Here is a 14,142-nt window from a genome sequence, read left to right as displayed (position 1 = left end):
AGAACCTATATTAGATCTACATTGAAACTACGTTGGACCTATATTGGGCCTACATAGAATCTATTTTGACCCTACATTGGGCCTACATAGAATCTATATTGATCCTACATTAAGCCTACATAGTATCTATATTGATCGTACATCGATCCTATATTAGACCAACATTGAACCAACATAGAACCTATATTAGTCCTACATAGAATTTGTATTGACCCTACAATGGGCCAACATAGAACCTATATAAGATCTACATTGAAACTACGTTGGACCTAGATAAGACCTATATTGGGCCTACATAGAATCTATATTGATCCTACATTGAGCCTTCATAGTATCTGTATTGATCCTACATTGATCCTACATTAAACCAACATAGAACCTATATTAGTCCTACAGAGAATTTATATTGACTCTACATTGAGCCTTCATAGAATCTATATTGACCCTATATTGGACCTTCATAGAATCTATAATGACTCTACATTGATCCTACGTTGGACCTATATTGGGCCTACATAGAACGTATATTGGACGTACATTGGTCCTTCATAGAATCTTTATTGACCCTACATTGGGCCTACATAGAATCTATATTGACCCTACATTGGGCCTACATAGAATCTATATTGATCCTACATTGGGCCTACATAGAATCTATATTGATCCTACATTAGGCCTACATAGAATCTACATTGATCCTACATTGACCCTATATTAGGCCTAAATAGTATCTTTATTGGACCTACATAGTATCTATATTGACCCTGCATAGAACCCATATTTGACCTACTTTTAGCCTAAATTGAGCCTACAGTAACCGAAAATAATTAAATGAACATTGAAATTAAAATTTATAAATTAATTAAAAATTATATTGTAAGTGCAGAGTGTAGAGTAATTGAAGGTTTGCTAAATGTTGATGTAGGAGTAAATGCAGCGAAGGCGAACGTCAACGCTCTGACGCGATACTATCGACTGTGTCTGATGGTTTATGATATCATGTAAATGTGGGTTTAATAAGTCGTGCATGAGTAGTTGGATTAATCGCAGCAATATATAAAGTGTATACATATAGGTATACATATATACCTAGAGTAAACCATTGAACGCGCAATGCTTATTCCAGAACAAAAAAAGTCAATGAAAGATGCGAAAATATATATAAATTTTTTTGAATTTTTTATTTTTCTTGCCATAGGAGAGTGTCATTTATCGCAAAGAACATAATTACCAAGTTTCATAACGATCCATTAATTTATTTAGAAGTTATAAGCGTTTTTTGGATTTTTTTTTCGTGTCATTCCGTAATAATTGTACGATTTTTTTTCTGAATTTGTATTTTTCTACTACAAAAGGGTGTAATTTATAGTAAAGATCATAGTTACCAAGTTTCATAATGATCCAGTAATTTGTTTAAAAGTTATAATGGTTTTTTTGAATTTTTTTGGGGTCAATCCGCAAAAAATCATAATTATTTCTTATTGAATTTGATTTTTTCTGTTATACGTTGATGCCATTCATTGTAAAGAACATATTTACTAAGTTTCATAATGATCTAGTAATTCGTTTAAAAGTTATAACTGTTTTTTAGATTTTTTCGGGGTCAATCCGCATAAATAATAATTATTTCTTACTGAATTTGAATTTTTTCTTTCATAAAAGTTTGCCATTCATTCTAAAGAGTATAATTACAAAGTTTTACAGTAACCCGTAACTTTGTATAGAAGTTATAACTGTTTTTTGGTTTTTTTTGGGTCATTCCGAAATAATTAAAAAATTTATTTCCTGAATTTGTATTTTTCTGCTACTATAGGGCGTTATTTATAGCAAAGAACATAGTTACCAAGTTTCATAACGATCCGTAAATTTTTTTAGAAGTTATAATGGTTTTTTTGAATTTTTTTGGGGGTCATTCCGTAATAATTATACAATTTTTTTTCTGAATTTGTATTTTTCTGCTACAAAGGAGTGTTATTTATCACACAGGAACATAATTACCAAGTTTCATATCGATCCGTAACTTTGTACAGAAGTTATAACCGTTTTTTGAATTTTTTTGGGGTCATTCCGTAATAGTAATACCACTTTTTTTTTAATTTATATTTTTCTGCTACTAAAAGGTGTTATTTATCGCAAAGAACATAATTACCAAGTTTCATTACGTTTTGTAAATTTGTTTAGAAGTTATAACTGTTTTTTGGATTTTTTTGGGGTCATTCCACAATAATTTTTCACTTTGTTTCAAAAATTTGTATGTTTTGCTAGTAAAGGACGCTATTCATCACAAAGAACATAATTACCAAATTTTGTAACGATGCAATAATTCGTTTAGAAGTTATAACCGTTTTTTTGATTTTTTTTGTGGTCATTCCGTAATAATTTTTCATTTTTTTTCCTACTTTTTTATGTTTCTGCTTTAGTAAAGGGTATAATTTATCGCAAAGAACATAATTGCCAAGTTTTATAACGATCTGAAAATTCATTTAGTAGTTATAATCGTTTTTTGAATTTTTTTTTTTTGGGGGTAATTCCGGTAATAATTTTACAATTTTTTTTTCTTATTTTGAATTTTTCTTTCATAAAAGTGTGTCATTTATTGTAAAGAGCTTAAGTACAAAATTTTACAATGATACGTAACTTCGTATAGAAGTTAATCGATTTTGGGATTTTTTTTTGGGTCATTCCGTAATAATTAAAAAATTTATTTCCTGAATTTGTATTTTTCTTGCCATAGGAGAGTCTCATTTGTCGCAAAGAACATAATTACCAAGTTTCATATCGATTCGTAAATTTATTTAAGAATTATAACCGTTTTTTGGATTTTTTTTGGGTCATTCCGTAATAATTATACAATTTTTTCCTGAAATTGAATTTTTCTTTCATTAAAATATGTCATTCATTGTAAAGAGCTTAATCGCAAAGTTTTACAATAATTCGTAACTTTGTATATAGAAGTTATAACAGTTTTTTGAATTTTTTTTGGGTCATTCCGTAATGGTTTTTCTTTTCTTTCCAAAAATTTATGTTTTTGCTAGTAAAGGACGCTATTTATCGCAAAGAACATAATTACCAAGTTTCATAACGATCTGTAAATTTATTTAAAAATTATAACCGTTTTTTTTGGATTTTTTGGGGTCATTCCATTCAATTTTCCAACTGAAAATACCAAAAATTAATAATGATAATATTTTAAAAATCATGATAAATTTTTTTTAAAAATGAAAGTTCGAAATAGTTTATACACAGAGAAATTACGAATCTACATTGTGTAGTAGGTGATTGGACGCGATGTCGGACAAACGATAATCGACCTATACGTCCACATGCTTCTCTCTCTCTCTCTCTTTTGCTTGGCAAAGTCAGTGTATATAACCGTTCAGAAACTGAGAATGTATATAGAATAGAAAAGAGGAAACACGGCAGTAACGATAGCACGAGGCCTGCTGTTCGTCTTTTCTGTTTTCTATTTCCTCTGCTTGTGCCAAAGAAGAAGAAGAAGAAGTGGAAGAAGTTGATGGTGGTAGTGGTAGTGGGGTCTGTGGAGAAGTTCGATTGGCCGACCATTGGCTCTTCTTCCACATTCACCTCTCCCCTCCCCTCTCGTCCTTCATCACAACTCCTCGTCGTAATACAAACTTTGCGACTTTACTTGATGGTTTGAGAAAGGAAAAAGAGAGGAGCTAACCAGTCGTGCGTAGTCTTTCATTCCAAGAGGTTTAAGTTTCGTTCCTCGTTCAATTAATTTCAACTTCCGGGAATTTCGGCAGTTATTTTTTTTACTTTTTATTTCTCTAAAACTGTGTCTGTGTTTTTTTTAAAATAAAATTAAATTCTTTTTTTTTACTTATCGACAAAAAATTTTTGTTTGTTGATTTTTCGTTGTCGCGTCATCATCGTATTCGTGTTAGACGGGGCAAGTTTTACTTTTCCGAGTGGAAAGTTTTGTGAACTGTCGGAAAAAGGAATATTTTAACATACATCATCGAAACTTGTGTGTATGTTAGTGAAATTGAGGAAATACATTCTCCAAAACTTGAGCTCAATTTACAATATATATATATATAGAGTTTTGAAAAGTGTTGTAAAATTTGAAAAGAGAGAAATGGAAAATTGAATGAATGATGACCAGCTGAGTCGCCGCGCGTGGCCTCTGGTGACTTCTTACATTTCTCAGTTCTCTTTTTCTATATATATATATATATATATATATATGTATGTGTTGTGTGCGCTGTGGTGTCGACGATCTTTTCCAAGTGCGTGTGCCTGCATCATTTCTCCCGCCCGACGGTAGCTGAATTCGCGCACTGTTGCCACATTTCTTCGTTTACGAGACACACACAAAAACACTTCCATCATGTTCGTCAGTCCCACTGACTATACAACTACTTATAAAATGGTACAAGTTTTTTTTCTTCTTTTTTTTTTAAATTTAATAATTGTTTTTTTAGGCAGGCAATTTTATTTTATTCTAAATTAAAAAAAATCTTACATTCATATATTAAAAATTCGTTCACCATGTTTAATATTAATTGTAACGTACTTTGATTATAGATTGTCAGGTACGGCTCAATTGAAGGCAGTGCAAAAAATAATAAATTTGACTTTGTCTCCCTTTGGAAACAATAAATAATAATTTAAAAACTAAAAAAAAATTATTTCAGGCTTCACAGTGTTTCCTCAATTTTAAAAAATTCCCCCTTTTTATTAATATTTCGCCTTTCTCCCCCCTTTTTTCAAAACTCATTTCCCCTATTTTATGTTGAAACTCAAATAATGGGATATATTTAATAAAAATCCAAATTTGAACCAAAAAAAAATTACAAGCCTCGGATTGCACGACTTTTTTTCAATGAATTCGATTATTTCGACTTATTTTTTATAAAATGTGACACAAATTTTTTATGTTAAAAAACATGGGTTGGTTACACTTGATATGGAACGATGCATTTATTAGTATTAAAACGAACATAACCTCAAAATTCAAGATCCTAGGATTTGGATCAAACATAACCTTAAAATTCAAGGGCATAGTTTCTAGGGTTCAAGGTCAGAGATCAAACATAACCTCAAAATTCTAGGGCATATGTTTCCACGATTCAAGGCTCGTGGTTCAAACATAACCTCAAAATTTAAGGACATAAATTAACCGTTGTGTTTGAGGCTATGTCCGACGAACATAACTTCAAATTCTTCTAACCAAGAAACGAACATAACCTCAAAATTTTGATAATTTTTATATTTGCAAGCCTTTTAAAAAATTAATCATTAAAATGGAAAATAATGGGAATTAGCGAAAAAAAAATGCGCAACAATTCTTTGTTGAATTAATTATTTCTGTTAACTTTAATCAGTTTTCAAAAATTCCATTAATTAACATATTTACATCTAAAAATGGTTTTAAATTCATTTATATCTTCTGAACTTTGTAAAAAAAATCTTCCTCAAATTCAAATTTACCAAAATTCTTTTTGTATATCTCCTGAAATTTTAAGTGTTTCTAAAAAAAAAATATATTTCTTCCAAATTCGATTACTTCCAAAATTTTTTTTTTTTTTTCCAAATTCTTCGCTAAATTAATTATTATTTCAATTATTATAATTCAATTTTTCAAAAATTCAATTTTTTTTTTTTATTAAAAATTCTTTAAAATTCAATAACTGTTAAAAATTTTGTCAATAATTTTTAGCAATGAAGTGAAATATTTATTAATTAATAAAATTTATTAAAAATAAAAAATATCGACTTTTTCGATTTTTGTTGCAATGAAAATTGACTTTTTTCTCTTTGTAAATTCAATCCGAGGTCTGAATTAAGAAAATTGGAATTCTTTTTATTAAGAGAAAATTAATTTTAAAATTTAATTTAAATAAATTTTAAATTTCAGTTTCCTTGAAAAATATGAATAAAATCAAATTTTGTATATTTTAAAAGACGGTTTTCGGTTTGATAAAATAAAAAATTATCTGCATAATAATAATAATAATAATAATAATTTAAAAAAAGAAGAGTATTATTAGAAATACTATAAAATAATAATTATAATTTAGAAAGAGTAGAGTTATAATTGTTATAAAAAAAAATTATATATTTAAAGTGATTAAAAATTTTTTTAAAAATTTTTAATTAAGAAATATAAATTTTTGCGTCCTTGTTAGCAAAATGATTTGCATTAGTTTTTCATTTCAGATTACTCAGGACAATATTGAAACGCGTTTTGATGCATAACAGGGTCATTAAATTAAAATGGAACAATTATCCCGCTAAACTTTAACGACTCAATACTGCCATCATCATCTTTGATGTCGTTTTCGAGAAGCTATTAAAAGCAAAACATTTTGATATACCAAACTGTATATATATTTACATACAGTGATGATTTCATGATTTACTATTCAAAAAAAAAAAAAAAAAAAACTGTAGTCTCCATTTTGTCCTTGATTTTTTTTTTCAATTTAATAACAAATTTGTATTGTTCATTTATATATATATTTATTTTAACAAAAAAAAAATATAATTGCAAAAATAATTTCTAAAATCAAACTTATAACTTACAATTTATATAAAAAAGAATGGGTATTTTTGTTTTTGTTTATTCGATTTTTGACGATTGTGAGAATGACTGACTGATAATTGTTTTCATCGTTTTTATTTGCCTCCCTGAAGAGGAAATCGGTGTGATTTCGAAACGTTGGAGAAAACTTAATTAAAAATCCATTTGTCCGAATGTTATCGTTTTTACTTACCCTTTTAAATATATTCTCTCGGACGTTAAAGAATTATTAATTACAATTTATAATTACTGTTTTTTCTAATATAAAGAGAAAAATAACTGTTAATAATTTTCAAAAAAGCGATTGAAATTTTTTTAAAAAATATTTAAAATTTGTCCAAAAAAAATTGTAATAACTTTTTTTTGTTTTAAATTTGTAATTTTCTATTATATTATAAAGGAATGTCATTTTACGCAAAAAATACAATTACCAAGTTACAAAATGATTCGTTAATTAGTTTAAAAGTTATAAAGGTTTTTTGGATTTTTTTTTTTTTTGGGGTCAATCCGCAAAAATTATATTCTTTTCTTTACTGAATTTGAATTTTGATAAAAATATGTCATTGCAAAATAACGTAAATACCAAGTTTGAGAACAATCTGTTATTTCGTTTTGAAGTTCTAAACTGTTTTTTTTTGGTCATTCCGTAAAAAATATTAAATTTTAAAAATCAAATAAAAAATTATCACATTCAGTAATAATCAAATATTTATTAACTAGCAAAATTTGAAAAGAAAATGTAAATAAAATACATTTTTTTTAGTATAAAATGTAGATCTTCTTCAGATCTTCTTCAATTCAATTATTTAACAAATTTTGAAATAAATTGATTCTTCACTAAATTAATTATTTTTAATAATTTTAATGAAATACATCACAAATTCAATTATATCAAAATTATTTTTTCAATTAAAATTTTTATGAAATTTAACAATTGTTTATAATTTAAAAAAAATAAATCACAATAAAATTTTATTATTTTTAAAAAATTTTGAATTCAAAATAAACTAAAATTCAATTATTACCCGAAATTTTAATTCAAAATCAATTAAAAATTCAATAATTATTCAAAATTTTCAATTTAAAATTTAATTATTTACCAAGTTTTCAATTTAAAATGAAATAAAATTCAATTATTTTCTAAAATTTCTATTCAAAATTAATTATCCAAATTTTCAATCACAAATGAACTTAAATTAAATTATTATCCAAAATTTCAATTAAAATTCAATTATTTCCCAAAATTTTCAATTCAAAATGAACTGAAATTCAATTATTTTTTTCTAAAATTTCTATTCAAAATTAATTTTCCAAATTTTCAATCAAAAATGAACTTAAATTAAATTATTATCCAAAATTTCAATTAAAATTCAATTATTTCCCAAAATTTTCAATTCAAAATGAACTGAAATTCAATTATTACCCGAAATTTTAATTCAAAATTAATTAAAAATCCAATAATTATCCAAAATTTTCAATTTAAAATTTAATTATTTACCAAGTTTTCAATTTAAAATGAAATAAAATTCAATTATTCTCAAAAATTTGAATTCAAAATTAATTATCCAAAATTTCAATTAAAATTCAATTATTTCCCAAAAATTTTCAATTTAAAGTAAATAAAATTTTATTATTCTCAAAAATTTGAATTCAAAATTAATTATCCAAAATTTCAATTCAAATTCAATTATTTCACAAAATTTTCAATTCAAAATGAACTGAAATTCAATTATTTTCCAAATGTAAAATCAAATAAAATTTCATTATTCTCAAAAATTTGAATTCAAAATTAATTCAATTTTCAATAATTTCAATTTAAAAGCATCTAAAATTTAATTATTTCTAAAATTTTCCATCGAAAATTTTTTTTTTGAAATTTAATAATTTCAATTATAACTCTAAGGAAATTCAATTATTTTTAACTATTTTAATAATATTCTTTGAAAATTCAACTATCTGAAACCATTTTTCAATTAAAAATGATTTTCAAATTATTGTATTTTGTCCGCATTTTCTAATAAATTTTTAGTGAAATCATCTAAAATTTTAATTACAAAACATTTAAAGTTTCAATTAATTTTAAAAATCTCAATTTTAAATCTTTGAAAATTCGATTAAATTTAAAAAATGTTTTCCAAAAATTGTTTGATAAATTATTTTTAGTTCTGTAAAATTTAATAATTGTTTGAAAATTAACAATATCTTTTGAAATTTAATTATTTCTAAAAATTTCCACTTTAACCCTTCGAAAAGGATTATTATTTAAAAAAAATTGTTTTATTTAAAAATCTGTAAAATATTTTTGTTAAAATAAAAAACAAATCCACTTTTTTTTGGAATATAAATCGACTAAAACGACTTTTTTGTGTCTTTAAGTTTATTCGAGGCCTGTGTTTTTATAATTAATATTTAATAGGTATTCGTTGGCCCCTGGTACCTTAAAAATTAATTTTTAAAAATAAATTTTTTTCAAATTACTATCTTGTACGAAATTTCCTGGCGCATCTTTTTTCTCATCATAAATTTTTTGTATTTGTATACAATTTTTGAATGAATATACAACTTTAAAAAAAATTTCGTTGGTAAACGTTGTGTACTTCAGCTTCGTAAATTGAATTTTCAAATTTGGAATTTTAAAGAAACTTATTCCGAAATTTGGAAACACAATTATACAACTTTGGTAAAAATGAGAAAAAGAATTGTCAAAATTTGACAAGTCATAAGATTACTATTTAAAAAATCACGTGAAATCAGAAAAGGCCAACTTTAAGTTAGGACAGAAGGACAGACCAAGCATTTTATTATTATATATAATATAATTGATTAAATTTATTAAAAATTTAAAAATCGATTTTTTGTTTCGTTGTCTGAATATCTTTTTTTTTTCATTATCAGCAATGTGGTTATTTAATTTCCATATTATTTAAAAGGCAATTCAAAAGAAATTTGTTTTTAAATACAAAAAGCAATTTAAATATATTTATGCACATTTACAAAGCGGATATTGAATTCATTTTAATTGAGAACAATATAAATATTGCAAAAAGGAAAAAAAAAATAAGTCACACTTTTTTTTGGGGTAAATTTTGAGAGATATCTATATATGTACATATAATTGGTATATAAATCTATAAATAGAGGTTGAGAATTAATTTCCATTATTTTCTGGTAATTTGAGAGTGACTCTAATTACCGGGTGTGTAATGCGCGGGGAAATACGATGAGAAAGAGATAGAGAGAGAGAGAAGAGAGTAAGAGAGAAAAATCTATTCCACAAAATTGTCGACAATCAATCCGACACGTGCCACAAACACGTGTGAAGGAAAACACAACCCCGCGGGGTGGAATTCTCTCTCTCGTCTCATTGAAACATTACACACCCTTGAACAAGTCAAACATCCTCTTGAAACCACAGTAAACGTTATACTCAAATAGACTTTGGCTTTGACAATATTTTTCAAATGAAAACAATTCTATTATGTGGATTTATCAATATAAATAAATGTGTTTCTAATTTTTTTGTTTTTTCATCATTCTCATTACAAATATATAAATTTTTATCTAAATTAAAAAAGAAAATAATTTTAGAATGTTTTTATGTTCAACAATATTAATTTTTTTTTTTTACTATTTTTTGTTACAGTATGGCTCTGATGAATTTGGACAGGATTCTCCAAGATACACTTCACCAAAGGCTGCCGCACTCTACGCGGATTCCTACTATATTGGTAATTATAAAAGTAATTTCTTTCAAAATATTTAAAAAGTTAATTATTTACAAAAAAACAGCGGGACGCATATATAATTATGTTTTAAAAATCGTTAGAATTTTCATTTTATGGAATTTTATTTGTCATAATTATTTTTGAACGAAATTTTTTATTTATTCGAATTAGTATATATTTTGCAGAATTTTCATTAAAACGATTTTTCTATATTTACAGAATTTTTATATAATTGAAAATTCACTTCACAGATTTTTTTATTGTTCGAATTTTTATTTGGTAGAATTTTTATTTCCTCGAATTTTCATTTAACAAAATTGGCATTTTAAAGAATTTTTATTTGGTAGAATTTCATTGCATGGAATTTTCATTTTATTCTTTCAGATGAATTTTCATTTGTTCGAATTATTATTTGATTGAATTTCAATGTTAACCGATTTTTTATACTAGAGAATTTTTATTTAATCGAAAAATCACAGAATTTTCATTTGTCCGAAATTGCAAATGACCGAACAAACAATTGATTTTGGCGCAATTTTTAAAATCAACCAATCAAATGGCGACCCTTAAAACCTCCGAGTAACAAGTTTCAAGCAAATCCAATTGATTTTTCATTTTTTTTCCCCCGCCATTTTGGATCCGCCATTTTGAATTTTGACGTTATACGAAAAATCTAATAATCGATTCAAATTCAGCATTAAAAAAATACGTTAAAAAATGCTCTTGCCTTTTTGGATCCAAAAGTTGATCCGAATTTGTAAACCTGTGTTATTTACAAAAATTTAAATTCAAACTTTTCGAAATTCAATTATTTTTAAAATTTTAATTATAAAAATTTAAATAATTTAAATTTGTCCCTTTCAAAAAATAATCGACATAAATTGTTTTTTTATTTTTGCAGTTAGTGTGCGATAGCGATTTTATTATCTATTTTGTATTTCAAGAATTTTATTTCTCAATATCCCTCGTAAAAAAGAAAGAAAAAAATTTCATTAATCCTTAAAAAGCAATGTTTTTTTTTCTGTGTAAACCTCCCGTAAAACGAATACGAGTTATTAAAGGCTGTACCAAAACTTTTTTTTTTTTACAAGTTTATGATTGGCTCAAGAAAAAGTTAAATAAAAACAACTGACATGAAAAAAAAAAAAATACGAGAAATTACTTATTTTCTCCATTGTGATGTATATATATATATATATATTTTTTTTTCACGAGTCATAAGACACACTGCACAGCAAAGTTCACTTGTACCGAAACTATGGGTCTATTAAACAATAAAAAAAAAAGAAAAAGGAAAACAGTCAGCTATTAGCGTTTAAAAAAAAATACTCTCGAGGACAATAACTTTCGGGCGTTAAAAAAAATGGACCCTGATTTACGACTTTTTTTTCCTTTCTTTCTCTTTCTCTATCCATTCGCTTTTATCGATAACAAAAAAAAACAACTGATTCGCCAATGGGCGCTTTTGAAAAAAAAAGAAACAAAAGTCGTAATTCCAGTTGAAAAAGAACGGCAATAAGCTGTTCATGTATTTCTTGATACTTTGTTCAATATAATTTTTTCCAGCTTTAAAAAACCCGGAAACTAAGTCAAAGTGACACTTTCACATAACTTTTTTATTTTTAAAATATTTAAAATTTATTTTTTTTTTACAATATGAAAAATATCGGTCAGGAAAAAAATATTGAGTCATTCTTCTGAAAAAAGTCTTGAAAAAAAAAAAAAAAAACCATCAAGAAACGAGAATAGGAAATAGAGGATGAAATATTTTCCTTCTGGCTCGGTTAAAAGAAGACTTTTTTCCGACCTTTTTTTTCAAAGGCTGAAGAGGGAGGGAGAGAATGTTTCTTTTTATTGTATAAAGGAGAAGGGGGAGAAAAAAAAAAGAATCGATTATTATCGGGAATCGCGAATATTGATCGAAACCAGAACGTTATTCCTTTAGTCCTGCGCATTTAATCTATCGACGACGACGACGACGACGAATCCCTTTGTCAGAGCACTTTTACGGATGACGAAACTTTCTCCAATTTCCTAAACTCTTTCATCCCTCTATTCTATTCCATTCCCTTGACCCTTCGATTCGATCACATCTATATATCTAACGCCCAACGAGAGATGAACCATGAAAAAAACGGAAAAAATAATTTTTTTTTTCAATTCCTTTTCCAGAAAATATATAAATGAATTAATTTAATAATTTTTTATTGCATACTTTCAGTATAGGAAATATACTCATTTTTCGTTTAAAAAAAAAAATTGTATCCTAATTCGAGAGGAAATCCCAGTGAATATATTTTTGAATTACTAGCGCCTTTGGCCGTCTCTGTTGCTTTCTATTCTTTGTCCATTCAATTTAATTTTCAATTTATATTTCATAATTTATTACAATTATTTTATTAAATATTTAATAATATCACGATGCGACAGAAGGAGGTTTAAATAAAAATGAATTGGCACTTAAAAATTCTGTTTTTGATTATGGTTCTAAAATGAATAAAAAACTTTTCTCAATAGGTTTTAAAATCAGCTTACGTGGTCAATTTAAAACAAATTGAATTTTAAATATTTAAAAATAGTATTTTATGAGGAACCAGAATTTATTTAATGTATACTTATATATAGATAATAGATGTTTTAGATTTGGGTTCATATAAATTTATTAACAATGAAGTTATTTTCTTGTTTCGTTTTTATATTTAAGAGCTTCCGAACGGTATCTGAAATTCTTTGGCAAGAAGAGAGCTTTAATTATCACTCTGAACGTGAAATAGTATTGATTTTAAAATACTTTTTTCTCGAAACACGAACACTTTTAACAAAATCAGCCAAAAATCCTCATCTTATAAATTTCCTAAATCCAAAAGACTGTACGAATCCATAGAAAAACATGGTTGCAAAACAAAAAGTAGAAAAGTAATCTAATAACAGCTGCGACTTTGTGCGCCCTGCATGCTGCTGCCATCTGACGGCGGCAGGAGGTAATGAACCCCTCATTATATTACTTTTCGTTTTGCAATCGTGTTTTTGTATGGATTCGCATAATCTTTCGGATTTAGGAAATTTATATAAGATAAGGATCTCTAGCTGCTTTTGTAAAAAGTGTCCGTCTTTCGAGAAGAAAGTATTTTAAAATCAATGTTTATCATTTTCACGTTTAGCACCGTTTTTATAGAGCGATAATTAAAGGTCTCTTCTTGCCAAAAAATTTCAGAGATCATTCGACTCTCTTAAATAAATTTTGTCACTCTTAAAATCGTTTTTTAAAAATTATAATTTAATTTTTTAAAATCGGACACAAACACTACAGCAATATAATTATTTATATGTAAAATTGAAATATTGTTAACAAAATGCAAAAAAAAAATTTGTCTGAAAATAATAATAATTGTTGAATAATTTTTTTTAAAAAACTAAAAACACTTTTTTATTCAAGGTAATATTATTTTCATAATAATTTAATTTATTACAATTATTTTATTATTATATAATTTTATAGAATTATTTTGTCTTGGGCCAATGAAGTGATTTGAATTAAATGTAGGTTATGTTCGTGTCAATTAAAAGGGACGCATAATTTTGTTCTAAAAATCAATAGTTAGAATTTTCATTTTATGGAATTTCATATGTCCTAATTATTTTTTAGTCGAATTTTTATTTAACCGAAAAATCACAGAATTTCTAATTGATAGAATTTTAATTTGTCCGAAATTGCAAATGTCCGAACAAACAATCGACAGAATTATTTAGGCGCTATTTTTAAAATCAACCAATCACAATTTTATATGGATAATTTTTGATTTGTTGATTTTAAAAATCGCGCCAAAATCGATTGTTTTTTTCGGCCATTTGCAATTTCGGACAAAT

The 14,142-nt window shown here is 25.9% G+C and overlaps 1 protein-coding gene across 19 annotated transcripts in view; it reads left to right on the top strand.

The window, feature by feature from the left end:
* LOC127285747 (transcription factor 12) overlaps positions 1-14,142 on the top strand; it is a 295,386-nt gene that overhangs the window by 235,293 nt on the left and 45,951 nt on the right. For 13 of the 19 annotated variants that reach the window (XM_051311903.1, XM_051311902.1, XM_051311898.1 and 10 more), the window contains one exon: positions 10,194-10,290. In XM_051311903.1, the coding sequence (XP_051167860.1) occupies positions 10,194-10,290 (97 nt within the window). Of the gene's footprint in view, positions 1-3,665; positions 4,397-10,193; positions 10,291-14,142 lie in introns of those variants that run through there. The other 6 variants (XM_051311915.1, XM_051311899.1, XM_051311914.1 and 3 more) reach the window with 3 other exon arrangements.

The sequence above is a fragment of the Leptopilina boulardi genome, unplaced genomic scaffold, assembly GCF_019393585.1.
Source record: "Leptopilina boulardi isolate dan_hultmark-lab unplaced genomic scaffold, ZJU_Lbou_2.1 LbouV2_341, whole genome shotgun sequence".
Taxonomy (NCBI): domain Eukaryota; kingdom Metazoa; phylum Arthropoda; class Insecta; order Hymenoptera; family Figitidae; genus Leptopilina; species Leptopilina boulardi.
This window is presented reverse-complemented; position numbering and strand designations above follow the sequence as displayed.